Here is a 26,436-nt window from a genome sequence, read left to right as displayed (position 1 = left end):
GTACCCGTCAGGTGCAGGCAGGGGCCTGCACAGAGGTGGGCGGAGTAATGGAGGTGCAGGCATCAGAGCAGAGTAGAGGGGTGACAGGAGGGGTAGAAGGGGACAAGGCAAGGAGGCCGGTCCCGGGCTGGAGCACCCCAATAGATACGCCCCGTTGCATGATGTTGGGTAAACCAGTCTGGGACCAGCATTGCTGGAGTAGAGCGACGCCCCTAGCTGCCAGGGGAAGAACTCCTCCATTGAGGCTAGGAGAAAGAGAAAGGAAAGACAGGTTCTGGTGGTAGGGGACTCAATCATTAGGACAGACAATGCAATCTATCACAAAGACCGTGGGCGCAGAACAGTCTGTTTACCGGGCGCTTGGGTTCGGCACATCGCGGATCGGGTGGACAGATAATTGGGTGGGGCTGGGGAAGACCCAGCTGTCATGATACACGTGGGTACCAATGACATAGGTAGAGGAAGATGGAGAGTCCTAAACGATTTAAGAGACTTAGGCGCTAAGTTGAGGAGTAGGACCTCCAAGGTAGTATTTTCAGAAATACTACCTGTACCTCGAGCCACACCAGAGAGGCAGCGGAAAATTAGGGAAGTTAACAAGTGGCTGAGGAGCTGGTGTAGTGAGGGTTTTGGGTTCCTGGAGAACTGGGCCGACTTCTCAGTCGGCCACCAGCTCTATGGTAGGGACGGATTGCACCTAAATGGGGAGGGTGCAGCCGTACTGGGTGAGAAGATGGCCGAAAAGTTAGAGGGGCTTTTAAACTAGGTGATGGGGGGGAAGGGTACAGATGTAGAATTAGCCAGTGGAAAGCAAGATTCAGAGGGCACAAATGGGGACATTAGTGATAGGGTGTTCGGAGCTCCTAAACCCAGGGTGGGTATGGGGAAAAATCTCAAGAACAGCCTAAAAACATCATATGAGCATATATGTAAACAGCCAAAATTAAGAGGTTTATATACCAATGCCAGAAGCCTGGCAACCAAGATGGGAGAGCTGGAGCTGCTGATGTTTGAGGATGACTTAGATTTTGTGGGAATAACTGAGACTTGGTTCGACAGCTCTCATGACTGGATGGCGACCATTCAGGGGTATTCCCTTTATCACAGAGATAGAGAAGGTAAAGGTAAGGTCTGTATATTGTATAACAGTGTACAGGTAAATATGAGGGATGATAATAATGGAGTTATGGACGAGGCAGAATCCCTATGGGTAGAACTTCAAAGGGAAGCCACTGTGGGGAAGGTAATATTGGGCGTATGCTATAGGCCCCCCCAACCTGAGGGAGGAGGGGGAGGCGGACCTCCTTTTACAGATAGGATTGGCAGCAAGGATGGGAAATGTCATAATGGGGGACTTTAATTATCCAGATATAGACTGGGCAGAAGGAACCGCGCATTCAGCCAAGGCTCGGCAGTTCCTAAATGTTTTGCAGGACAATTTATGGGTCAGATGGTGAATGTACCAGCAAGAAACAATGCGGTACTTGACCTACTGATTACCAATACAGACCTGCTCACGGATATAGAAATACGGGGCAACTTAGGAAACCATGACCATAGGTCAATTAGCTTTAGTATTAATCATAGTAATAGGAAAGATAAGGGTAACATAAGGACACTGAATTTCAAAAGAGCCAATTTCCCAAAACTGCACTCTCTGCTAGAAAATATCAAATGGGATAGAACCCTGGGAAAAAAGAACACGGAGGAAAAATGGAAGTGCTTCAAGAGCATACTAAAACGAAGGGATTGACCAGTGCATTCAAAAGGGAAATAAATTTAAAAGCGCAAAACTAAACCCTGGGTGGCTAAACTCCGACTTAAAAATGCATATTAATGCTAAAGGAAAGGCCTTCAAAATATACAAGACTGAGGGGTCATTGGCAGCATTCAAGCATTACAAAGAGTGTAATAAGAAATGTAAAGATGAAATCAAGGCGGCTAAAATAGAACACGAGAGACATAGCAGAAGAGAGTAAAAAGAACCCCAAGAAATTCTTTAAGTATATAAATAGTATGAAAGCGAGGCCAGAACACATTTACCCCATAAAAGACGACAAGAGAGATTTGGCCACAGAGGACAGGGAAAAGGCAGTAGTGTTAAATAATTTCTTCTCTTCAGTCTTCACAAAAGAATTGGGGGGCTACACTAACCCAGCTTGTAAGGCCAAACTAAACACCACACCTCAGGAAGTACCGCCATTGCTAACAGAAGATAGACTTAGAACTAAACTAGAGAAACTTAATATAAATAAATCACCGGGACCAGATGGCTTGCACCCAAGGGTTCTTAAAGAGCTCAGCCAGGTGATTGGCAGACCATTATTCATGATTTTTAAGGATAGTTTACAGGCGGGTATAGTGCCAGCCGATTGGAAAAAAGCCAACGTGGTACCAATATTTAAAAAGGGTCGAGATATATCTCGGGTAACTATGGACCGGTCAGCCTAACATCAGTAGTCTGCAAGATTTTGGAGGAGATGTTAAGGGACCACATACCAGACTTTAGTAATGAAAATGGTATTAGTAGTAATCAGCATGGATTCATGAAAAATCGTTCTTGCCAAACCAATCTATTAACCTTCTATGATGAAGTGAGCTGCCACCTAGATAAAGATAAGCCTGTGGATGTGGTGTATCTGGACTTTGCGAAGGCCTTTGACACCGTTCCCCACAAACGCTTACTGTTCAAACTAAGGAAGGTAGGTATGGACCATAAGAGGAGTACCTGGATAGAGAACTGGCTCCAGGGGAGAGTGCAAAGGGTGGTGATTAATGGGGAGTACTCGGATTGGGCAAGTGTGGAAAGTGGGGTTCTGTCCTGGGGCCAATCCTGTTTAATTCATAAATGATCTAGAGGAGGGGATATCTAGTACTATATCAGTATTTGCGTATGATACTAAACTAAGCATGCCAATATCTTTTATGCAGGATGTGAAAACCTTACAAGCAGACATGAACAAAAAAGTGGGGTGGGCAACTACATGGCAGATGAGGTTTAATGTTGAAAAATGTAAAGTAATGCACTTGGGTGCCAGAAACCAAGCTACTCACTAGTGGGGGGACCTCTGGGTGAATCTAAGATGGAAAAGGACCTGGGGGTACTGGTAGACAACAGGCTTGGCAGTGGCATGCAATGCCAAGCCACTGCAAGCAAAGACAACAGAATACTGGGATGTATAAAAAAGGGGATTCACTCCAGAAATAAAGAGATTATTCTCCCCCTCTACAAGACTCTGGTCCTGCCACATCTGGAGTATGCTGTCCAGTTCTGGGCACCGGTCCTCAGGAAGGATGTGCTGGAACTGGAAAGAGTCCAGAGAAGGGCAACAAAAATAATTCGGGGAATGGAGTACATCAGCTATGAGGAAAGAATACAAGCACTGAACTTATTCTCTCTGGAGAAGAGACGCTTGAGGGGGGGTATGATATCAATGTACAAATACTGTACTGGTGACCCTAGCATAAGGAACAAACTATTCAGAGAAAGGAAATACAATAAGACACGTGGCCACTCACTAAAACTAGAGAAAAGGCGGTTTAACCTTAAAGTACGTAGGGGGTTCTTTACTGTCAGAGCAGTAAGGATGTGGAATTCTCTTCCGCAAACAGTCGTATCAGCAGGGAGCATCGATAGTTTAAAACAAAACTATTAGATGGGCACCTTAAAGACCACAACATACAGGGGTATACAATATACGGTTAACAGCAAACACACACACATCATAGGTTGAACTGGATGGACTGATGTTCTTTTTCAACCTCACTATGTAACTATGTAACTGGGCTCACATTCCCTGGTTATTATGAGTTAATAGAGTGAATGAAGAAAAACCCACAGGTAACCCCAGGAAAACATTACCAGACCAAAGAGGAGACTTCCAGCATGATTTGTGCAAAAACGAAACTGACACTGACTGTACAGGACGAGGAAGAGGAAGAGAAAACTCAGCCTCTATTTTAAAAACCATGCCGTATGCCTGTCCAGCCTATGCACCTCAGGAAGTGGCCACTTATGCATTTTCAAAAGGCAATTGTAGAAAATGGCTGCCCATATAAACAAATGGAAATATAAAAATCATGATCCACAGCAAAATGGCGGCCCCGACACCCCGCCGTGCAGTCTCTTCAGGACACCAGAATAGGCATCGGAAGGTCCCTGCCCAGGGGCCCACACAGGGCAAATCACCCCCCTCAAATAAACGCCAAAATGGCCACATTAATAGTTGGGTCCCGCTCGCAGGCCAGACTGGTTAGACCATAAGGATCTAGAATATTACCCCAGACACATCATGACATTACCCCAGACACATTACAGACACATTACAGACATTACCCCAGACACATCATGCTTACTAATCAGTTTCGTAGCAAGCAGTGAAGGAAAACACAACCAACCCCAAAATAGAGGGGCGGGCTGCATCTGTCAGAGGACACAGAGAAAAGAATTTTACGGTAAGTTCTTACAAAAATGTTATTTTCTATTACGTTCTCTGACAGACGCAGCCACTTCATAGTTTCCTCACAAATGGGAGATCCCAAAGCAGTGTAGGCATGAGGGGTGGGAAGAAACGAAACCAAAAAAAACTGCAACGATTCATCAAGGCCAGTAAACAAAAAAAAAAAAAAAAAAAAAAAAAACACGTAGCCAACAGGGCAACAGGAGCTCAACCAACAGGAGCTAACCCCAAAACAAAAATTCCCCCCATGAAGAGAAAACCAAGTCTCTTCAGCAAACAGAAGCCTGCAAAACTTTGCGGCCAAAAGGAAGCATCCGAGGATGCTATCAAATCAATCTTCTAGAATTTTGTTAAAGTGTGCCCAGATGACCAGGTCACCCCTTTACACACCTGAGCCACAGAAGGCTGATGGCGGAAAGCCCAAGAGGCACTCATAGCTCTAGCGATGCATACTAGCACATTATGCCATTCTCCTGCAGGGTTTTGTTTTTTTACACAGGGATACAACCGTTTTAAATCATAACCACTGGGACATCCAAAAGCAGTGCCAAAAGGAAAATGAGGGGTGGGGAAAATAACCCAAGGCTAAATACAAGAGCCCCACCAAGGACACAGGAGCCTTAACCATTTAACAGGAGCCCCATCTGAGAAATAAAGTAAAGAAAAATACTCTCAGGCGGGAACAGCATCCTCTTAAACAGCAGCCTACAAAACCTTGCGGCCAAAAGAAGCATTTGCAGATACCAAAGTATCTACTTTGTAGAATTTCGTAAAAAGTATGCACAGACGACCAAGTGGCCGCCTTGCAAACTTGAGATACTGACCCTTGAGGACGGAAGGCCCAAGAAGTACTCAGCGCCTGAGTACAATGCGCCGTGACAAGGACAGGAGGAACCAGAAATTTAATTGAATAGGCTTGAGTCACAGTCTGACTGATCCATCTGGAGATGGTAGCCGAAGAAGTGGCCAGCCCTTTCCTTGCTCCTTGTGCAACCACAAAGAGCCAGTCTGACCTCTGAATGGACTCTGTGGCTGCCAGATACACCCTCCTAATCATTTGAACCACATCCAAGGTAGTGAAGGCAAATTCCTTGGGATGAGCCAGCTTGGGACACAAGGAAGGCAATACAACTGTCCTCATTCAATTGCAAGTCCGAAACAACCTTCGGTAAAAATGACTGACCGCGACGAAGAACCACTTTATCTCTATATTAACCACCAAATGGATACTACGTCAGGATAATGCCGCCAACTCCAGTAGTTATGTTTTAAGGAGCACGGTGTCAGTCGATGAATGAAAGAGAAAAACACTTTAATGAATTAAAAACAACACACATTTACCCCAATTGTTTTGCAGAATGTGAAAGAGGATGTTACGCTAAATAAATAGATATCCAATATTCCATGCTTTAAATTTGCGACAAACTACAGTAGTTAAAAATCTCCATAGGCGACACTTTAAAATCATTTACAGGTTTAGAGTTAAGAGTTAGAGGTGGTCTTGAGCTAGAATTTTTGCTGCCGCTCTAATGTTTACGACGATACTGCATGTGTGGTTTGAACACCGTTTACATATGCTTGCGAGACTTACTTTAATACTTTTAATAGAAATAAGGATGACTGGTACTCTATTGAAAGATTTGGGGTCAAAAAGACCCGCAAATCTCTCAATATTTAAAAGGAAAAAAAAAAAACATTTGGCCCAGGAACTGGAAGTGGTGTAAAGAACACAGCTGCAATGTTTAAGAGGGAAAGCGGCAGCCATGCTTCATTTGCTTCAGAAGAGTATACAGTACCTCCGAAGGGGTCTTAAGGGACTGGGTCACACGTGCGTGGATCACCACTGCCCTGACCCTGTATAGAACCCCATGGCTAACTCCATACGCGGCTTAACACGCTCAGGAGAAACAATAAAAGCAGAATCCAGTGCCCAGAGCAACTTTACAGACTGACTGCATTTTCCATAATTTTGGTGGGATCCTGGCACGGTCCCATTGACGCACATAGAATATTGATCTGAAAGCTGCATGAGTAGCCAGATAGGACTGGTTCTTAGCCAAGTTGAAACAGACAAAAAAAAGGAAAGGGAAGGAAAATAAAGCATCCATCATCTAAGGACGCTTGCAAAAAACTGAGGATAACTGTCAATGGGACCGGTTATATGAAGACATTTACAGTTCTGTTTGCCCATGTCCAATCACTTAACCCCCGGAAGATTTTTACCCCTTCCTGACCAGGGGGTATTTTGCGATTCGGCACTGCATGACTTTAACTGACAATTGCGCGGTCGTGCGATGCTGTACCTAAACGAATTTGACGTCCTTTTTTTCCCACAAATAGAGCTTTCTTTTGGTGGTATTTGATCACCTGTGCGATTTTTTGATCATGCGCTACAATCAAAAAAGAGCGACAATTTTGCAAAAATAACAATATTTTTCAAATTTTTTTTTATATGAAATTCCCCTCCAAAAAAAAGTAAAAATCACATTTTAAATTTTTGGCCAATTTGTTTTCTGCTACCTAAGTTTGGTAAAAAAAAAATCACGGTAAGCGTATTTTGATTGGTTTGCGCAAAAGTTATTGCGTTTACTAAGAGAAAGATTGTCATTTTTGTTATGTTTTTTTTTTTAATGAGTAATGGCGGCGATCTGCGATTTTTTTTTGCGGGACTGCGACATTGCGGCGGACAGATCGGACCCTTGACTGACATTGACACTTTTGGGGGTACCAGTGACATTACTACAGTAATCAGTGCTATACATATGCACTGTTACTGTAAAAATGACACTGGCAAGGAAGGGGTTAACTTTATTGGAGAGGGAGGGGTTAAGTGTGTCCCTAGGGGCATGCTTCTAACTGTGCAGGGATGTGGCTGTGTGTGTAACAGCACAGATCAATGGTCCTACATAGCAGGACCGTTAGATCAGTGCTTTTACACAGGGAAGAATGACAGGCGGCTTTGTTTACATTAGCCGCCTGCCTTTCTCCCTTCACAGTGGACGATCACGAGTGACCGGCGGACTTCGGGTCCGCCGGTCAAACGCACGGAGGTGTCCGTGAACGAGCTCGCCCGCTATTGGCTCCCAGGATAGTGACGTACCGGTACGTCACTTTGCCTGGCCGGGGCTGACTGATGCAGTATATGTACTTGCGGCGGTCGGCAACCGGTTAATGGTAGCAACACAAACCAGTAGTTTAATGGGGCTGTGTCCTGTACAATTAGGAAAAAGGATTTTTGACACCTGTAAAATTCTTATCTTGGAGTATAGTACAAGACACAGGTCAACCTCAACTCTGTTCTGACAATTTCCTCTGACTGCTTGTTTTCAGGGTTGCTGGAAGTGGGAAGGGTCAAATAGGCATGCTATGCAACCTTTGAAACAAGAATATATATTTTTTGTTAGTGCTTTATGGACATGTTGGGGTTATTAACCCGCTTGCCGATCAGCCACCATAGTTTTACTGCGGCAGGTCGGCTTTGTAACACAAAACGTTGTACCTGTACATCGCTTCACGGGACAGATAGTGGGGGCGCACGCACCGATTGGCCACAGTTGGAGCCAATCAGCGGGTCTGGTGGCCACAATGTCTGCCAGGCACCCACGATCGTTCCCCATGGAGACAGAACGGTGGTCTGTCGTAAACATGGCAGACTGCTGTTCTGTCATAATGAACACAGGGATCCTGTGTTCCTTCTATTTAGGAACAGTATCTGTGTTCATTCAGCAAGCCCACCCCCCCCCCACACACAGTTAGAAAGCACTTCCTAGGGACACACTTAACCCTTTGATTGCCCCTTGCGTTAACCCCTTCCCTGCCAGTGTCATTAGTACAGTAACAGTGCATATTTTTAGCACCGATTACTGTAGTATTGTCACTGGTCCTCCCAAGTGTCAAAAAATGTCAGCTGTCCAATCTTTCGGCTGCAATGTCGCAGCCCTGCTAAAAATCGTTTATCGACGCCATTACTAGTAATACATAAATAAAAATTAAATAAATCTTTCCCCTAGTTTGTAGGCGCGAGAACGCTTGTGCTAACCAATCAATATAAACTGATTGGGATTTTTTTTACCAAAAATATGTAGCAGAATACATATTAGCCTAAAATAATGTAAAAAAAAAAAAAAAAAATAGATTAACATTTTTTTTTATGTTATATAGCAGAAAGTAAACAATTTTTTTTTTTTTTTTTTCTTTTCAGAATGGTTTCTCTTTTTTAGTTTATAGCACAAAAAAATGGCCTGGTAATTAGCGGGTAAAATCTTCCAGTCCAGAAGTGGTTAAAGGACACGTAAGCTTTTACGGCTATACTTCTATTAAACATGGGAATACAGTAAGTTATGCACTCCTGTGACCCGTTAAAGACCGATGTCGGCTGATGTCACTCAGCTGGTCCAAGCTAAGAAAAGATCAACTTTACAGTTGGAATCCACCAAGGTGCCTTGACTGGCAGCTGCCTCAGTCTCTGTCTATTTGTGGGTGTTCAGAGCGGTGAGTGGACAATTGTATTCCTTACATGAACTTTATCAATCTTGGACTTAGCAACTGGCTCTCTATACGGACATAGCTTTTGCTACTGACAGCTTGAATATCAAGTGATTCCTCTGACACTCAGCATTTAATCCGCAACTTGGAAGCACTGTTGCTTCAGTGCCAAGCCCAATCCTCCCATATCCCTACAACTGCATGTTAACATGCACTTTAAATGACACTTCCACGAGGCCTAAATATTAATTAATGGAATACTACTTTGCACATTTTAACTTACTTCAACTATGTTCCAAATCAACTTCAGCCAAGTGAATGTTGCCTGAATGGTGAAAGGGTAATGCATGAGCAGCTGCTGCTCTCTCCCCTCTTTGATTAGACAAAGTTGTCTGTTCTTAATTGCTAGGGCTGCACATGCAGCCTGTGGTGGTTACTGCCTGTGGTGGTTACTGTTAAATTTTCTAACAGTTTTCAACAATGCTACCTTTTTACTCTCCATGTGTCCATAGCTCAACCTCCTTTTTTCAAATCTGTACTAGACAGATCCCAACCCCTTTTTCCACTTTGATTTAGGTTCGAGACTGCTCAGCCTTATGGCTGTGATAGGAGAAGAAGTAGCAACGGTCATTGACCTTCCCTATAACTTTGGGGTGCTTATCCAAGTGGTGATCTGGGGTATTACCCCCTCTTTCTTTTTCAGCCATTTTTTTGCTTTTATAACTTAAACTAGCACAAATTCACCTAATTTATGAAGCTAAGAGAATTTTCTCTTTGTAACTTCTGCTTAGAAACTGGGAATATGTGTGAGCAAGAAGCCAACTTTTTTTTCATTGCAAACGATTGGGTACACTTTGTAAAGTTGCTAGTAAAAGACTAATTTGAAGAACAAAATTTGTCTGGTTGATAAAAAAAATAAAAAAAAAGAGTGGCAAGCTTTCTCCCAACAAACAAATTCACCAATACCTCTAGCTCGGCTTATACATTTCTGGAGCCCCAACAACAACCACGGGCTCCCATGGTCCCCCAGTTGCCTGCATTCCCTCCTCTCCCCTGCAGCAGCCGCTGATACAAGGGAGCTAGAGGCTCACACGACCAGATTAGAGTGGATTTAAATAAGGTACTTACTGTGTTTTATTAAGGTCATGAGGCATTGATAAGAAAATGGGGAGGCAGCATTGTTAAAACTTGTATTTGGCCTTATGTTCTACCTAATGTTCAGTTTGTTTCTGCTTGTTCACTTTGTAAACAAAATCTATTTGGAAAGTGAAAATGCTCTACATTTTTGTAAACCAGGTGAATGATGGATTGCATGAAAAGATGATTAGGTATTGCAGTTATGTTTTGTTATAAATCTGTGGTCACAAGTTTACCTACCTGGTAGTGCTGTAATGAAATCCCGCTGCAGCATGGGCTTCAAATAGGAGTTAATATGACCATGCTGGTAGTGACACATCCGAGATATAAGGTGCTCAACAAACTCAACTTGATCTGATTCAGACCATTGATCAAAAAATTTTATACATAAGTCTTTTTCTTTCTCATAATTGCCATCAGAAGTGCGTTTTCTGGGTACAATCACTGATGAAGTTCCATTACTTATCTGCAATAAAAAAAAAAAAAAAAAAAATGAATAAAAATAATTAATGTAATGCCTATAACATTCTTAATTAGACTTCCTGTATATGCACTAAAATTATATGCACTAAAATCTTCCACATGAACAGCACAAGGGGAAGGTGCCCAAAGCACCAATGGGGGACCTGAGAAGAGAAGGATCGGGGCTGCACTTTGCAAAATCCTTGCACTGAGCAAGCATTAACAGGTTTGTTACCTACAAGGGGCTGTCCCTCTAGTCCAATACCCCCAGCTAGCCTCATTCCCAAATTCAGTTTGGTAGCAAGCAGTAGATAGTCCATGAACCCCAAAAGAGGGGCGGGGGGCGGCGACTGTCAAGAGGACTCAGAAAATAATTTTACGGTAAGTTCTTACAAAAATTCTATTTTCTCTTACGTCCTCTGACAGTCGCCGCCCACTCATACAGTCTTCACTACTGGGATGTCCCAAAGCAGTGTAGACATGAGGGGTGGGAAGCGCAACCGTCACAAAGGCAACGCAGCACCCAGGTCACAGAAAAGAACCTTATCTGAACCAAAAAGGTAAAACGATGGGTAACAGAAAAGATCAACCGGAGCGAACAAACCCAGGAAAGCGAATTAATAAAGGGGATCAACCCCAACAGACGGGGACAGGATAAACGCCATGTCACCCTCAAGGCACTGCCGCACACAGAACTTTGCGGCCAAAGAAGGCATCTGCCGATGCCAAAACAAAGTTTGTATAATTTGGAAAAGGTGTGCACGGACGACCAAGTCGCCGCCTTGCACACCTGGGCCACCGACGCCTGATGGCGGAAGGCCCAGGATGCACTCACCGCTCTGGTAGAGTGCACCTTGACAGGGAAGGGCAGCACCCGTTCCCTAATTGAATAGGCCTGTACTATCGTCTGTCTGATCCATTTAGAAATGGTTGCCGCAGATGCAGCCATACCCTTCCGAGGTCCCTCAGGAAGGACAAAGAGAATCCGACTTTCTGAAGGATTTAGTAGACGACAGGTACACCCTGATCCCCCTGACTACATCCAAGGAATGCAAATCAAACTCCTTAGGATGCTTAGGATTCGCACACAGAGAAGGCAAGACAATTTCCTCGTTAAGATGAAAATCGGATACCACCTTTGGAAGGAAAGATTAGTGAGGTAGCAAGATCACCTTATCCCTATGAACAACCAGGTAAGGGGAGCGGCAAGACAGGGCCACCAACAACGACACTCTGCGAGCAGATGTGCTCGCCACCAGAAAAGCGACTTTCCGTGACAGCGCAGGCAGAGGAATCTCCCTGATGTTCTCAAATGGAGGACGTTGCAAAACGAACAGGACCAAATTCAGGTCCCAAGGAGATAAAGGCGCTCTCCTAGGGGGAGCTAGATGACGCACCCCTTGAAAGTGCTGATCAAGGAATTAGACGCCAAAGGGCGCTGGAAAAGGATTGCCAGCGCAGACAACGGACCCTTAATAGTGGTCAGCGAAAGACGCTGGTCCACACCAGATTGCAGGAAGGCTAACACCCTCGCCAACGAAAAGGAGCGAGGATGGAAACCTTGCGATTCACACCGGGCGAAATAAGCTTTCCAGGTACGGTAATAGATCTTACCGGACGAGGCCTTCCTAACCTTAAGTAGGGTAGGAATGACCGCCGACGAGAGACCCCGATCTCTCAGGACCCAGCTTTCAACAGCCAAGCCATTAAAGCCAGCGACTAAAGCAGGATGGAAGATCGGCCCCTGAGACAGCAGATCGTCTCATAACGGGAGCCTCCAGGGAGGCTCAACGACCAGTTGCATGACGTCCACGTACCAAGACCGGCAAAGCCAGTCCGGGGCCACCAGAATCACCAACTTCGGTTCCGAGACCAACCTTCGAAGGAACCTGGAACTGAATCGGGGGGGGAGGCATAAATCAGGCGATACCGATTCCAAGGCACCACCAGCGCATCCGAGGAGTCTGCCAGAGGATCGCGTGTTCTTGCCACGAACCTTCCCACCTTGTTGTTTAGGCGAGACGCAAACAGATCCACATCCGGGGATCCCCAAAGCGCACACAGCATCTGAAACACCTCCGGGTGTAAAAACCATTCCCCCTGGTCTAGGGTCTGGCGGCTCAGGTAATCGGCCTACCAATTCTCCACACCTGGAATGTGAACTGCCGAAATCGCCGGGACCTGCGTCTCGGCCCAAGACAGAATTTTGGTCACTTCCTGGGCCGCTGGGGCACTCCCGGTGCCCCCTTGGCAATTGATGTAAGCCACCGCAGTTGCGTTGTCCATCTGCACACCCACAGAGCGGCCCCGAAGACGATCCGACCAACGGAGCAAACCTGTCATATACCATATCTAGCTCAGAATCAGAAGAATGAGAAAGTCTGGGCCTTTTCTTAGAAAAATAAAGGAACAGAGCGCACACCGCCCTAGTGTAACACCATTTATTTGAAGTTAATAGAAGCCATAAAAACAGGTACTCACAAACAGATAGGAAGTCATGCATGGAAATAAATATCCCCCGATGATGTTTACAGGGCTCTCTCCTCCTAGCCTCGGCGGCTCAGCTGTTCGTCCTGCACTAGTCAGTGAGTATTGTACGGCTAAGCCAACCGCCTCGGATTACTCAAGGAGACTCGATGTGGTGAGCCTGCGCACGGTCCAGCCGTCGCCGCACACCCTCCAAGAGCCGGATGCTATAGCCGCTCAGAGAAACTGACAATGCGGTTAAGCAGAGGGAGACTCCACGATCGGGACCCAGAGCATGACTTGCATGGGGTTGCTAAGGACAACGTTTCGGAGGCGTAGCCTCCTTCTTCAGATCTCAACACCCCAGAGATCCTTTGCCCTCACTTATATAACAATATAGCGGCTCCTCCTCTCACTATTTCTTAAAGGGACATGACAATAGAGAGCCTGTAATCAGGGGCAATAATATCCAAACATTCATATATATCCATGAATTGTACATATCTAATAAAAATTTTATAAAAGTGAATAAGTTCATAATACAATAAAAACTTAAAAAAAAATATATATACATATACATATATAAACCTACATGACACTGTGGAGACTAGACTAACAAAACAAGATATATGTGCACATATGCATCTCAAAATATTCCCGTATACTGATACTGGGTGCGTATAAAGGAACACACATGCCAACATATATGTACACTGACATAAAAGACCATAAGAGATGAGGAAGATGTAAATATATGCTGACAACATGTAAAATATACAGACTGGTACATACATAAAAACAAAGTTGTAGTCTATACTGGGAAAGATATCCCAAAGGGTGAAACCCACAGCTGGAACCTGAGGTGTGCAGGTAAGTGCTGGGGTGAAAAGCAAAAACAAAGGGTGTATAGATGAACGGGAAGGATAGAAGAGAGGAAAGGAAAAAGGGGGGGGGGGAAGGGGGGAAGGAAAAAGAGGGGAGGAGAAAGCAAAAAGGGGAAGGAAGAGGGGGAAGGGAACAGAGGGGGGCAAGAACCAAGGGAGGATAGGACAGGGAAACAAGGAGACAAAAGAGGTAGGAAGAAGAATGGGAGGGCTGGTGGGACTTTTAAGGTACCAGATAATTCAAAATGATAAAGACATAGTTAAAAACTAGAAATATTTATTAACATGACATCTTTAAAATCAAAAACAAACAATACAACATTGATACATGTATTTTGACATATACAAAAAGAACAATGTATGAGACATAAGGCAGTAAATAAATGATGAGGATGAATGGGTCCAATGATGAACATCAGACCAATCCCGACATGTTTCGCGGGCAACAGTGCACCGCTTCTTCAGGGGAATAAGAACATATCAGTGTACAGTGCCTGTATAATACAGCAACAACAAACATTTGTTATTGGTTCAAATACATATATGTATAACATCAAACAAAGTGCATGCCAATATGGAACATCAAGATGCATCCGAGACCGCCACCATAGAGAGATCCACTACCAGACCAGTTGGATAGAAACACTCCCCAAGAGAAACGTCTCACCCGCGGATGTGGAGAGGCATATGAGGTAGGATAAGGATATAAGTTTTAAGTTATAAGTTTTATATTTTAATTTCTTTTCTTCAGTCTTCTACACGAACCCCGCTTGTAAGGCCGAACTAAATAATGCACCTCAGGAAGTGCCGCCATGGCTAACAGAGGATAGACTTAGAGCTAAACTAGAGAAACTTAACATAAATAAATCCCCGGGACCGGATGGCTTGCACCCAAGGGTTCTTAATGAGCTCAGCCAGGTGATTGCCAGACCATTATTCTTGATCTTTAAGGATAGTTTACAGACAGGTATGGTGCCAGCTGATTGGAAAAAAGCCAACGTGGTACCAATATTTAAAAAGGGGCCGAGATATATCCCTTGTAACTATAGGCCGGTCAGCCTAACATCAGTAGTCTGCAAAATTTTGGAGGGGATGATAAGGGACCACATACAAGACTTTAGTAATGAAAACGGTATTATAAGTTGTAATCAGCATGGATTCATGAAAAATCGTTCATGCCAAACCAATCTATTAACCTTCTACGATGAAGTGAGCAGCCACCTAGATAAAGGAAAGCCTGTGGATGTGGTGTATCTGGACTTTGCAAAGGCCTTTGACACCGTTCCCCACAAACGCTTACTGTACAAACTAAGGAAGATAGGTATGGACCATAAGGTGAGTACCTGGATAGAGAACTGGCTCCAGGGGAGAGTACAGAGGGTGGTGATTAATGGGGAGTACTCTGATTGGGCGGGTGTGGAAAGTGGGGTCCCCCAGGGTTCTGTCCTGGGACCAATCCTGTTTAATTTATTCATAAATGATCTAGAGGAGGGGATATCTAGTACAATCTCAGTATTTGCAGATGATACTAAATTAGGCATGCCAATATCTTCTATGCAGGATGTGGAAATCTTGCAAGCAGACCTGAACAAAATAACGGGGTGGGCAACTACATGGCAGATGAGATTTAAAGTAGAAAAATGTAAAGTAATGCACTTGGGGGCCAGAAACCAGAAAGCAAGCTACTCACTAGGGGGGGGAACCTCTGGGTGAGTCTAGGATGGAAAGGGACCTGGGGGTACTGGTAGACAACAGGCTTGGAAGTGGCATGCAATGCCAAGCCGCTGCAAGCAAAGCCAACAGAATACTGGGTTGTATAAAAAAGGGGATTCACTCCAGAAATAAAGAGATTATTCTTCCACTCTACAAGACTCTGGTCCGGCCACATCTGGAGTATGCTGTCCAGTTCTGGGCACCGGTCCTCAGGAAGGATGTGCTGGAACTGGAGAGAGTCCAGAGAAGGGCAACAAAAATAATTAGGGGAATGGAGGACATCAGCTATGAGGAAAGACTACAAGCACTGAACCTATTCTCTCTGGAGAAGAGACGATTGAGGGGGGATATGATATCAATGTACAAATACTGTACCGGCGACCCTAGCATAAGGAACAAACTATTCAGAGAAAGGAGATACAATAAGACACGTGGCCACTCACTAAAACTTGAGGAAAGGCGGTTCAACCTTAAAGTGCGTAAGGGGTTCTTCACTGTAAGAGCGGTAAGGATGTGGAATTCTCTTCCGCAAGCAGTCGTATCAGCGGGGAGCATTGATAGTTTCAAAAAACTATTGGATGGACACCTTAAAGACCACAACATACAGGGGTATACAATGTACGGTTAAAAGCAAACACACACACATCATAGGTTGAACTGGATGGACTTGTGTCTTTTTTCAGCCTCACTATGTAACTATGTAACTATAAGTGTAGTAAACTGGAGAAACCTCCACCACCAAGGAAAAAGGAGGAAGGCAAAAAGGAAAAACCTGTATATAAGGCTGGTATATATACCTTATTCAGTGTCTGAAATAGACACATTTATATAGACAAAATGGACAGGGTTAAAAGCAGGAGGGCTCAAGTATGGCGGCCATGTTGGAAACCACCACGCGGGATAATAATCTGTTGGGATGGAAATCAAAAAGTATACCTGTAATCCAGAATCTATAGGGTATCTCTCCAATGAGTGATTAGAAAAAAAGGGGGGGGAAAGGAGCTTTACCTGCAAAATGGTAGATAAGCCCTTCCTGATAAGGGTTAGTGGCTTGAAATCTGAATAGAGCCCAGATATGGGCTATTATGCTTATATCGCTGGGTTAGAGGGGATAAGACCAGCCGTCAAGCACTTCTATATAACATTACCGGAGAGATGAAAAAATTCAAGAGTTAGTAAACCCATCTATCACCAGGTAACAAATACACCAGTGTACTCCAAAATTCTTACCCTCGTGGGACCGCCATACCAACACACGCCAACTCCTGAATGAATGAAGCGTTTAATCCCGCCTGATATGGCTCTCAACCCGACGCCACGTTGCGCATGACGTCATGCGCAACGTGGGCGGGTCAGGTCCTCAACTGAGCGCGCATCTGGGGAGGCGCATGCGCAGTGTCGTTCTGATCGGGCCACAGACTGCAGCCCAGAACGGCCACAACAGCGCCGGACAGAAGGAAAACATCCGGCCAGCGATGTGTGAGAGGACCACACATCCGCTGGGACGTCTGGGGAGCACACCACCCAGTGGCCGGAGGGGAAATCACAAGGGTGGACAACGTTCCGGATGCAAATCGGTTACCAAGAGGACCATGGCATGCATGTACAGAAAAACACCTAACCAACTGCAAAATAAGATTGTAGCAAAAAACACCTGTTGGCATTTATATGGAATATAGAGTTACAATCCTAGATGTGAATAATCGTTGTAAAAGAAAACTTATAGGGAACAAGAAGTCCCCCTTAGTTTCTGCATATAGATACCCTGTTATGGAGTACATAAATCCTCCAACACAGGGGAAAAAGTCAACAACACAAAAATAAGAGATATCATAGTTTTAAATGCTACAGCAATTAAGGATATAAAATCTCCGAGAGACACAAACGAGAGAATTTAAATATAGAAAAAAACAGTGTTTCCAATAATTGGAATAACTGACAAACTTACCGGTCTCCAGAGTCATAGCTGCGGTGTCGCAGGAAGTGGATGGTCTGGAAACATGTTGTGGGCAGAGTGAGGGCATGGATGCCCAGCAGCTCACATGGATCGGACTCAAGGGTATTCCAAAAAGCATAAAAATAAAAAAGAGATGAGGGGAATAGGGAAAGGGGAAAAAAGGGGGAAAAAACCTTTTTAGTCCAGAAATGGTTTATAAGTCAAAACCTCGTTGATCCCAGGAGGTATGATAGCCTCTAGGGATTCTATCCAATACGACTCCCTTTGTAGGATCCGTTTGTCCCAGTTTCCCCCGCGGGGATCCTGGGGGATAACCTCGGGGACAAAAAACGAAACCATAGAGTTATCATACTTGTGGCGAAATGCTATGTGACGTGTGACGCTCGTTTGTATGGTACCTCCCTCAGAATGATAAATGTGGTCATCTATGCGTTTGCTTAGTTTCCTAATAGTTTTGCCGACATAAAATGCCCCACAGCGACAACTCATGAGGTAGATGACCCCCTGAGTGTCGCAGTCGGCATAATGTCTGGACTGGAGCCATTTCCCATTGGGTAAGCGGATACCTGTTCCAACTTTTACCCAAGGGCATTTGTCACAGGACCCACAACGATATGTGCCTTTTTGGGGACCTGCATTGGTGGATTCTTTGATATAATGACTTTTAGTTAAACAGTCCCTAAGGGACATCGATCGTCTAAATACCAGACTGGGTCTGGCACTTAGATATTTGTGAAGGGTAAAATCTTGAGTAAGAAACGGCCAATGACGTTTTAGGATATTTCGCAAAACATCATCGTGTGCAGAGTACGTGGTAATAAACCTGACACTTTTATCATCTTTTTTTGAGGTGGTTTTATATAGCAAATCGGCTCTCGAATAGGTGTTGGCCCTATTGTAAGCCTTCCTGAGCAACGTCTTATCCTCTGGCAAGGAGTCGCTCACGAAGCAGGCCAGCTTGGACACAAAACTTGGCCTCCGTGGAACAGTTCCTGCGGAGCCTTAAATATTGGGCATAAGGGATACTTGCGATCAAGGGGGCGGGATGGGCACTTGCTGCGCTAAGAATGGTATTGCCCGCGCTAGGTTTGCGATAAAGATCCGTATCAATGAAACCATCCGGGGAGAGGCTGATGTTCAGGTCCAGGAACGAGATCAAATGCTTGTCAAACGTGTGGGTAAATTTGAGATTTAAATTATTGTTGTCAATAGCTTTCAAAAAAAGTGAAAGTTCATCTACTGTACCTGTCCATATGATCAACAGATCATCAATGAACCTGTACCAAATTAAAAATGTGAGACATCCATTGTTCCATTCCCTCATCCGAAAAGACCAGCCTCTCCCAGGCACCCAAATAGGCATAAGAAGGAGCGCAGCAAGTGCCCATAGCTACCCCCTGGACCTGCAAGTATGTTTGTTCCAAAAAGGTAAAAATTTCTCGTGAGAATAAATCTTAGCAACCGAAGGACATAGTCCATCAAAGGCCAAGTTTTGTAATCCTGTTCCTTGAGGAAAGATTCGGCCATCCGGATGCCCTGGTCGTGCGGGATACTGGAGTATAATGCTTCAATATCAATAGCTACAAGCAGGGCATCCGGAGGGACCTGAATCTCCTCAAGGTGTTTGAGAAGGTCAGTAGTGTCCCTGATGTAAGAAGGGAGTGCAAGGACATGAGGAAGTAAAAAGGAGTCCACAAATTTGCTGGCGTGCTCCGTGAGCGACTCATTGCCAGAGACGATAGGTCTGCCAGGAGGGTGCACAAGACTCTAGTGCACCTTGGGCAAGGTGTAAAAAGTGGGAGTTTTCGGATGTTTATTGGACAGAATGTTATACGTATCCCTGTCTATGAGGCCCTGGGTAAAGGCCTCGAAGCACAGGGATCTGTATTCACAAATAAAGTCCCTAATGCAATCAGACTCAATGGGGAGGTACCATTCCCGATTGCATAAGACTTCTAGACACATGGTTTCGTACTGGGGGGGAGACATAACGACTATGTTGCCCCCTTTGTCTGATTGTTTTATGAGAATATCTTTATTATTTTGGAGTGAAGATAGAGCTAGAGCCTGATCTCTAGTGAGATTTCTGGGGATAGAGGGCAAAGGGGTAGTTTTTAAATCTCTAGACACCTAGAGACTCTAGGCATTATTGGATAGATATGGAAATTTTTCTGATTTGGGTTTGAAAACCTTTTTTGGTGGAATTAGGGAAATAGGAAGAGGAAGGGTTTCATCAGGTGAATCCATCGAATCAATGATGGATACAACTTCCGTATTACCTTCTTCATATAGCAAGACTAGGTCTTTGATAGCCCGGCTCTCAGCCATGGTAAAGTGCTTGGTCTGTTCGGCCAGTTGTTTTTCTAAATTTTTTTTTTTTGTTTCCGGTCTTCAAACATAAACTTGAAAGTAAGATTTCTTGCAAAAAGATGCAGGTCTTTTATGGTTTCAGAAGTATCAATAGCCCTAGAGGGGCAAAAGCCTAAACCCAGACCAAGAACTTGTTCCTGGGCAGGAGTCAAGTCAATCGAGGTTAAGTTAATAATATTAAGTTTATTCGAGGAATTGGTATGTGTATTGAGGTTGTTTAGGTTGTTTTGGGTTTCACATACATGTTTAGATTGCCCTGTTTGGTGTTCCTGGGTGTTTGGGGAGTGGGTAGCTCTAAAAAACCGTCATCCGATGTGGCAGATGCGGAATCACTACTGCAATTCCAATCCCTATGGTATCAGCTTCACACATGTAGTGGATGCGCTAACTTTGGTATTTCTGGATTTAGAGCTATCCTGGGATGCTGATGGAAACATCACCTCTAGGACGCATTTTAAGGAGACTGAAGGCAACTCATACTTACATCGTACAAGTTGCCATTTACCTAAGTGGAAGGAGAATATACCCCACAGCCAATTTTGTAGGTAGCGTAGGAATTGTACAGAAGTCTCAGAGTACCTGGTGCAGGCTGATATATTAAAGAGAAGATTTCTAGAAAAAGGGTACCAGGAGGAGCACATTGATGAGGCCATTGATAGGTATACTATGGGTGGCGAGAGTAGAAGGATTGAAGGTAAAAGTGAGGAACCCTCTAATACCCTCTTTATTACCAAGTTTACCAATCAACATTGGGCTGTCAAAAGGGCCATTAAAAAACATTGGCCCATCCTTATGCAAGACTCCGCCCTATGTAGAGTACTTCCTACTAAACCTAAGATCGTTTTTAACCACTTAAGCCCCGGAGGATTTGGCTGCTAAAGGACCAGGGTTTTTTTTGCGATTTTTTACTGCGTGACTTTAACGGACAATTGCGCGGTCGTGCGACGCTGTACCTAAACGAATTTGACGTCCTTTTTTTCCCACAAACAGAGCTTTCTTTTGGTGGTATTTGATCACCTGTGCGATTTTTTGATCACGCGCTATAAACAAAAAAAGAGCGTAAATTTTGCAAAAATAACAATATTTCACATTTTTTTATATGAAATTCCCCCAAAAAAAAAGTAAAAATCAAAATTTTTTAACATTTTTCGGTCAATTTGTTTTATGCTACCTATGTTTGGTAAAAAAAAAAAAAAAAAAAAAAAAAAAAAAAAAAAAAAAAAATCGCAAAAAGCGTATTTTGATTGGTTTGCGCAAAAGTTATCGCGTTTACTAACAAAGGGAAAGATTTTTGTCATTTTTGGTGTTTTTTTTTTTAACGCATAATGGCGGCGATCTGCGATTTTTTTTCGGTACTGCGACATTGCGGCGGAAAGATCGGACCCTTGACTGACATTTTTGACACTTTTGGGGGTACCAGTGACATTACTGCAGTAATCAGTGCTATACATATGCACTGTTACTGCAAAAATGACACTGGCAGGGAAGGGGTTAACTTTATTGGACAGGGAGGGGTTAAGTGTGTCCTAGGGGCGTGCTTTCTACTGTGTAGGGACATTCCTATTGGTGTAAAAGCAAAGATCAACCGTTCTACATAGTAGAACGGACAGATCTTCACTTTTACACAGGGAGAACTGACAGGCAGCTTGTTTACACAAGCCGCTCTGTCTTTCTCCCTTCACAGCAGCGATCGCAGTGTGACCGGCGGACATAGAGTCCGCCGGTCACACGCACTGACTTGTCTGAACGAGCCGCGGCGGGCGCGCGCCCGCGATAGGCTCGCAAGTCAGTGACAGGCGAGTGACGTACCGATACGTCACTCTGCCTGGCCGGGGCTGACCGCCGCAGTATATAGTCGTGCGGCGGTCGGCAACCGGTTAAACGGGCTAGAAGTGTCCGGAATATTGTGGCACCTAGTCAAATTAAAAACAAGAAACAATGGTCAGTAAATAACATCCCGTTATTCCTAAATATGGTGGGCTCTTATAGATGTAAACTCAAAAGGTGCATGGCCTGTAATTTCATGCACCATGGGAAAAAGCACTTTGTTGGAAAAGATGGGCGGACATTTAATATTCAACAGTTTGTCTGCTGCGGCACACAATTTGTTGTATATGGTCTGCGGTGCGCCCATGTGGATTATTCTACGTGGGCAGAACGGTGAGGGCTATGAGAACCAGATTTGGTGAACATCGCCGATTCATCGAACAAAAGAAAGACAAACAGTGTTCCCCGCCATTTTTGCCAAGTACATGGGGGCAGCACTGAGGGGTTAGAGTTATTTGGTATTGAAGCCATGCCCATGACATTATCAGAAGGTGAAAGATTTTCGCGTCTATGTATGCGCGAAACGTATTGGATATTTACGCTTATCTCTATGTCCCCCGGTGGCTTGAATGAGGAATTGGGAGGTTGGCACTTTGATTTAGAACTTTGTTTTTATGTATGTACCAGTCTGTATATTTTACATGTTGTCAGCATATATTTACATCTTCCTCATCTCTTATGGTCTTTTATGTCAGTGTACATATATGTTGGCATGTGTGTTCCTTTATACGCACCCAGTATCAGTATACGGGAATATTTTGAGATACATATGCGCACATATATGGTGTTTATCTTGTTTTGTTAGTCTAGTCTCCACGGTGTCATGTAGGTTTATATATGTATAATATATATATATATATATGTATAATATATATATATATATATATATATATATATGTATAATATATATATATATATATATATATATATTTTTTTTTTTTTTTTTTTTTAAGTTTTTATTGTATTATGAACTTATTCACTTTTATAAAATTTTTATTAGATATGTACAATTCATGGATATATATGAATGTTTGGATATTATTGCCCCTGATTACAGGCTCTCTATTGTCATGTCCCTTTAAGAAATAGTGAGGGGAGGAGCCGCTATATTGTTATATAAATGAGGGCAAAGGATCTCTGGGGTGTTGAGATCTGAAGAAGGAGGCTACGCCTCCGAAACGTTGTCCTTAGCAACCCCATGCAAGTCACGCTCTGGGTCCCGATCGTGGAGTCTCCCTCTGCTTAACCGCATTGTCAGTTTCTCTGAGCGGCTATAGCATCCGGCTCTTGGAGGGTGTGCGGCGGCGGCTGGACCGTGCGCAGGCTCACCACATCGAGTCTCCTTGAGTAATCCGAGGCGGTTGGCTTAGCCGTACAATACTCACTGACTAGTGCAGGACGAACAGCTGAGCCGCCGAGGCTAGGAGGAGAGAGCCCTGTAAACATCATCGGGGGATATTTATTTCCATGCATGACTTCCTATCTGTTTGTGAGTACCTGTTTTTATGGCTTCTATTAACTTCAAATAAATGGTACACTAGGGCGGTGTGCGCTCTGTTCCTTTATTTTTTGTACAGCTGCTTTGCCTCATATCCCATGGAGGGTTAGGAGAGCTGCCACGCTTCATTCATGTGTTTCACCACAGGCCATATTACAAGATTCCCCAGCTTGAGAATCAATCTCGAGGATCTGCGCAGGTACTGGTAATGTGTGTTTTCTCTGTGCCTTTTCTTAGAAGCCCACTCAGACATCAACAGATCCACTTTAGACGCTAAAGTCGCAAATGCAGCAGTAAGGGAGCCCATCGCAGAGGATTCAGGCATACTTGAACCCTCCACCAGAGCTGGGGGGGGGAACTTGCTGTCCTGGGACTCAATAAAATTTTATGGCGCTGGTCCTTTAATTTAGCGATAGCGGCGGATCCCACCGCAATGAGGACTAGCCTGAGTTACCAAATATTGAAGAATGTAACTGCCAGCAAAAGGTATTATCCCATGAAAATAGCAGAAAAAGCCCCCCAGGAGTGTAGCTGTACAATACCACGCTTGTAGCTCGATCCGACTGCCTGGAGAAAGGAAATTATGTCACGCCGCTAGAGGCCAAAATAGGACTTGAGCCAAGGAAAAATGGTTGCCAATGTAATGCTATGGGGGAGGCCTCGGGAAAAAGGCCGCCAAGCACATGTTAAAATACATTGCCCACACTAAAGATAGCGCCCGAACAGGCGCCAGAACACTACAGAGGAAAATGGCTGCTGATGCCCTCACATGAAGCCGAACAGCCTGCCCACACCCAAAATGGTGGCCCCGCGATTTTTACACCCCAGCGGCCCCATAGACAGAGGTGGTAGCATGGTACACCCCGATCCAGCGAAAGCGTGGGTGCCACTCTGCGACGGGAAGCCTCCCACCCGGGTGGGGGTGCCGTCAGACGGACAGGACGCTAGCAACACGCGGCGTACCGCAGTTCAGACATCCTAGCAAAGTAGCCACTTTGCGGGCTTTGTCCCTGAGGACAGGGACAGGTCGTTTGCGAGGCCAGGGCGTACGCATAGCCTGCTAAACGCTCGATGGCGGGTTGGGATTCCTTAAGGCTCTAGTACAACCAGTCCGATTCCCAGCTCTGCAAACGCTGTAGTCCAACCAAGTCTGACTAACTAAGCGCAGGATCAAATAAAAATCAGTGTAAAGAAAAAACACTTAGCAGAAATAAAAATTAAGAAAACCGAAGAAAAGGCTGAGACTGTAGCCCCAGCTAAGGGAAGCCAGCCTACTCCTGACTAGGCAAAAGACAAACTGAATTGGGAATGAGGCTAGCCGGGGGTATTGGACCAGAGGGACAGCCCCCTGTAGGTGTGTCTATGCAAAGTTTTGTGAATGTTTCTAACAAAATCTTCTTGCTAGCTTACTCCTGTGGATAAGACCAATACCCATAAGTGAAGACTGTATGAGTGGGCGGCGGCTGTCAGAGGACGTGAGAGAAAAATAATGGCTATTGTAAAAACAATGCACACCATAGTCAAATTAAAATCTGTGAACATGTATATAAATAATTCAATCAATAAAGTTCCTTCATTGACACTGCTCCTGAAAGTGACAAAAAAGTGTGATAAGTGCTGTGGACCATTACACAAATATTTTATGGTGATATATCCAATAACGTGATAAAGTGCTACATTGTATGAATAAATAAAAAACTTAAAAAAAATAAAGAAAAATAAATGAAAGGAAGTAACTCTTTAAATTTAATAATATATAAATATATAGTTCATGGGAAAGCCAGTCCAAGGCAAAGCTTCAAAGTGGATGGTGAAAAAGTGCTTGTGCTCCCCCTTCTCCCAGTACCGCACTCACCAGCCCCCAGCACTCACCACAGCCCCCAAAATGCTTATGTGAGTATACCACTTGATTTTCTTAATAAAATGACCTATGCGGATTTACACTATGTGGTCCTTTCCATCTTTGTTAACCTGGGGGCTGTTAAACTGAACAAGCATCTGTGGCATATGTGACCTAGTTTGAGAAACCAGCCATACCCATCCAGGAATTGGGATGAGATATTCCCATAGAGATCCCAGGAGGACTTGCATCAGCCAGACCCATCTATTCATTGGGACGTGACACCCCTGTAAGGGTTTTCCGTTCTGGTGAGTGCGGTACTGGGAGAGCGGGGAGCAGGAGAACTTTTTCACCATCCACTTTCAAGCTTTGCCTGGGACTGGCATTCCCATCAACTATATTTCTCTTACGTCCTCCGACAGTCGCCGCCTCTTCATATTCGTCACATATGGGGTATTAGACTTTGCTCCGAAGGAGTAGCTAGGCAACAGAATATGTTAACATTAAAGCTTTTAACATATCCCACCCTCAAGGGGTGGTCCCCTCAGTCAATACCCTCCTACTTCCTGCAACCATATCTCAGTTTTTAATGTCTAGCTTGTCAGGAGTGGCTGGCTCTCTCTGTGCTGGGGCTTTGTGCCCCAGACTCTTTCTTCTTTTTTGATTTTTTGTTTGCGTTTTCTCTCTACCTTTACTTAGCTGTTCTTTTTGTCAGCTTTAGTTAGTTCTTCGGATGAAGAGGATCATGCGGGCTGGGTCTCGGGCTGATCCCCCTGGTCGCAGGTCGTGGGTCAGTGGCTTCCCAGCCTGCCATCGAGCGTTCAGCCAAGTAACGCTCCTGGCACAGTGAACGACCCATCCCTGTTCGGTGCAGGGATGATTGGTGAAGTGGCTACCTCACTGGACGCTGTGCGGTTTCTTAACCCCCATTCTGTGCGTCTTGTATGCGACTCTCCCTGCCTCATGTGCAGCGGCTTGTTCGCCTGTGCGGGTCCCCCACGCCACTGTGAGGTAAGTGTATTTATGTGGGGACCTGTCTGTCTGGGGGGGTGTCAGTCTGGGACTGTGTAACCTGCCTCTATTCACACTGTTTGTCTCCCTATCTCTCGGCTGCATGCTGTGGGCTGCAAGGGGGGGGGGGGGAGCTGTGTGACACTGTGTGTCAGCCTTGTCAGTGTGAGAAGCTGTGTGCTGTGGGGCATGTTTTGTGGCATGTTTGGGCATTATACAGCGATCGCTGCGGCAATCTGACATGTTTTTTTATATACAGACATGTGTGCATTACTGTACTGTGGAGCGGCGGTTTCGGCGCCAAACGGCGCCATTTTGCCTACACT

General features: G+C 44.6%; 1 protein-coding gene across 2 annotated transcripts in view; it reads right to left on the bottom strand.

Moving 5' to 3' along the window:
* Positions 1-26,436, bottom strand: part of FBXW11 (F-box and WD repeat domain containing 11) — a 565,949-nt gene that overhangs the window by 427,874 nt on the left and 111,639 nt on the right. For both annotated transcript variants that reach the window (XM_082256216.1, XM_082256217.1), the window contains one exon: positions 10,323-10,548. In XM_082256216.1, the coding sequence (XP_082112342.1) occupies positions 10,323-10,548 (226 nt within the window). The remainder of the gene's footprint in view (positions 1-10,322; positions 10,549-26,436) is intronic.

The sequence above is a fragment of the Pelophylax lessonae genome (assembly GCF_965119305.1).
Source record: "Pelophylax lessonae genome assembly, chromosome: 4".
Taxonomy (NCBI): domain Eukaryota; kingdom Metazoa; phylum Chordata; class Amphibia; order Anura; family Ranidae; genus Pelophylax; species Pelophylax lessonae.
This window is presented reverse-complemented; position numbering and strand designations above follow the sequence as displayed.